Source organism: Boleophthalmus pectinirostris, unplaced genomic scaffold, assembly GCF_026225935.1.
Source record: "Boleophthalmus pectinirostris isolate CB_2022bp ecotype Guang Dong unplaced genomic scaffold, ASM2622593v1 HiC_scaffold_3, whole genome shotgun sequence".
NCBI lineage: Eukaryota > Metazoa > Chordata > Actinopteri > Gobiiformes > Gobiidae > Boleophthalmus > Boleophthalmus pectinirostris.
This window is the reverse complement of record NW_026571299.1, coordinates 843347-845846: the sequence shown is the minus strand read 5'-3', so window position 1 is coordinate 845846 and position 2500 is coordinate 843347. Positions and strand designations below refer to the sequence as shown.

The following is a 2500-nucleotide window of genomic DNA, read 5'->3' as shown; positions in this document are numbered from 1 at the left end:
AGTTTTTTAAACAATTCAACATTTACAGTGAATTTTTACATCACTAAATATATCGGCGATTATATCGGCAGCTCCAACTCTCATTACATCGGTTTCATATCGTCCACAACAAAATCCATATCGGTCGGGCTCTAATTGTGACGTGGGAGGGCATCAGGTGTAGTTGTGTTGTTGTGACGTGGGAGGGCATCAGGTGTAGTTGTGTTGTTGTGACGTGGGAGGGCATCAGGTGTAGTTGTGTTGTTGTGACGTGGGAGGGCATCAGGTGTAGTTGTGTTTGTACCTTGGGTTTGTCGTTCTTCTTCAGGTCGGACACGAGTGTGTCTGACAGAGACTCCAGAGTTTTACTCGACATCGGCTGAAAACAAAAACAAAAACACAAACAAATAAATAAACAAACAAATAAATAAATAAACAAACACAAGTGTGACTTTAACTTCACTAAAGCTGCACTGTGGAACTTTTCTGTTGGGAAAACGACACCTGTTTGTTTCTATGGAACAAATGTTACACAGTGAGACATTAAACAGCTCGAACTAAACCAGAACTAAACCAGGACTAAACCAGAAACCAGGACTAAACCAGGACTAAACCAGGACTAAACCAGGACTAAACCAGAACTAAACCAGGACTAAACCAGGACTAAACCAGGACTAAACCAGGACTAAACCAAGACCAGAACTAAACCAGAACTAAACCAGGACTAAACCAGGACTAAACCAGGACTAAACCAGAACTAAACCAGAACTAAACCAGGACTAACTAAACCAGAACTAAACCATAAACCAGGATAAACCAGAGACTAAACCAGGACTAAACTAAACAGTCTAAACCAGGACTAAACCAGGACTAAACCAGTAACCAGTAACGTAGTAAACCAGAACTAAACCAGGACTAAACCAGGACTAAACCAGTTTCTAAACCAGTATAAACCAGTAAACCAGGTCTAGTAGTAGTAGTTGTAGTAGTTGTAGTTGTTAGTAGTTGTAGTAGTTGTAGTTGTAGTTGTAGTAGTAGTTGTAGTTGTTGTAGTAGTAGTTGTAGTTGTAGTAGTTGTAGTAGTTGGAGCTGTTTCAAAGGGCTAACCACTCTGCCACTGACGCACCTTATTTGCCTCTTTGGGGGCGGAGCAGACAGGTGCAGAGGCCGAGGAGCTGACAGGTGCGGCGGGTGCGGCGGGTGCGGCGGGTGCGGCGGGTGCAGGAGTAGAGGAGAAGTCTCCGGCCAGAAGGTCCAGAGCCGTGGTGTCGTCCATCGTCTGAAACAAAACAAAACAATCAAAATAAAATAAAAACTCCTGGGACTTTTCCAGACTGAAACGTGTCGTCGTGGTGAAGACGACGTGACCTCTGACCTCTCGAGGAGACTCTGGGACTTTGTTTTTCTCCTCCTCCATTTTCTGAAAAACACAAAACAGAAAATAAACAAAAATTAAGACCAAAAATGATTCTCATATTTATGTGGAAACGTGTTGGATTTTTGAACTTCAGTTTTGTATTTGTATATTCTGTAGTATTTATAACAGTATTACAGTAGTATTTATATTATAACAGTATTATAGTAGTATTTATAACAGTATTACAGTAGTATTTATGCAGTATTTATCTTAGTATTTATGCAGTATTTTAGAAGTACTTTGAAAGTAATCATGTAGTATTTTGGTAGTGTTTTTATAATATTTAGGTAGTATTTTTGTAACAGTATAACAGTAGTATTTATGCAATATTTTGTTAGTATTTATGCAGTATTTTGTTAGTATTTATGCAGTATTAGCAGTAGTAGTAGTATTTGTAGTAGTAGTAGTAGTAGTACCTTGCGTTCTTCTTCTGTCAGTCTGTATTCTGCAGTAGTAGTAGTAGTAGTATTTGTAGTATTTGTAGTACCTTGCGTTCTTCTTCTGTCAGTCTGTATTCTGCAGTAGTAGTAGTAGTAGTAGTAGTATTTGTAGTACCTTGCGTTCTTCTTCTGTCAGTCTGTATTCTGCAGTAGTAGTAGTAGTAGTTATTGTAGTAGTATTTGTAGTACCTTGCGTTCTTCTTCTGTCAGTCTGTATTCTGCAGTAGTAGTAGTAGTAGTAGTAGTATTTGTAGTAGTATTTGTAGTATTTGTAGTACCTGTCTGTATTCTGGGGGGAGGGTGTCGTCTCTCTCTCCCATTTTAATGAGTCGTTCTTCCTCGATCTCTCGCTCCTGAAACACAAACACTCCTCCAGTTACGTAACCCTGGTTCTATGAGTCCCTCCTGACCTGCAGGGGGCGCTGCTCAGAGCCCTGAATGTTGAACGTAGTGACACAAAACGACCCTGCGTCCGAGCTCCAAGTGTCTGTTTCTGTTTCACGTGCTGGACTCTGGATCAACATCACGACGCTTTTTCTCATTTTACGAAAACACCGACACTTTCATTTATTTCATGTTTTAAATTTGCACTTCATGTTATGTTATGATTTCTCTTCTGGTTCAACCTCAGGGACGTTATCGCCCGTTAAATCGAGTATTGTTC

At 40.0% G+C, this 2500-nt stretch overlaps 2 protein-coding genes across 2 annotated transcripts in view; one reads left to right on the top strand and one right to left on the bottom strand.

Moving 5' to 3' along the window:
* The window catches only part of rplp0 (ribosomal protein, large, P0), a 230359-nt gene that overhangs the window by 32743 nt on the left and 195116 nt on the right, over positions 1-2500 (top strand). The window lies entirely within an intron of this gene.
* Positions 1-2500, bottom strand: part of cast (calpastatin) — a 78636-nt gene that overhangs the window by 7462 nt on the left and 68674 nt on the right. Inside the window, exons 29-33 of the mRNA XM_055161009.1 lie at positions 2115-2189; positions 1355-1399; positions 1106-1258; positions 266-358; positions 1-193 (exon numbers count right to left, since the gene is read on the bottom strand). The exon at positions 1-193 is cut by the window's left edge and continues 1363 nt beyond it. Of these exons, the coding sequence (XP_055016984.1) occupies positions 95-193; positions 266-358; positions 1106-1258; positions 1355-1399; positions 2115-2189 (465 nt within the window). The 3' untranslated portion in view covers positions 1-94. The remainder of the gene's footprint in view (positions 194-265; positions 359-1105; positions 1259-1354; positions 1400-2114; positions 2190-2500) is intronic.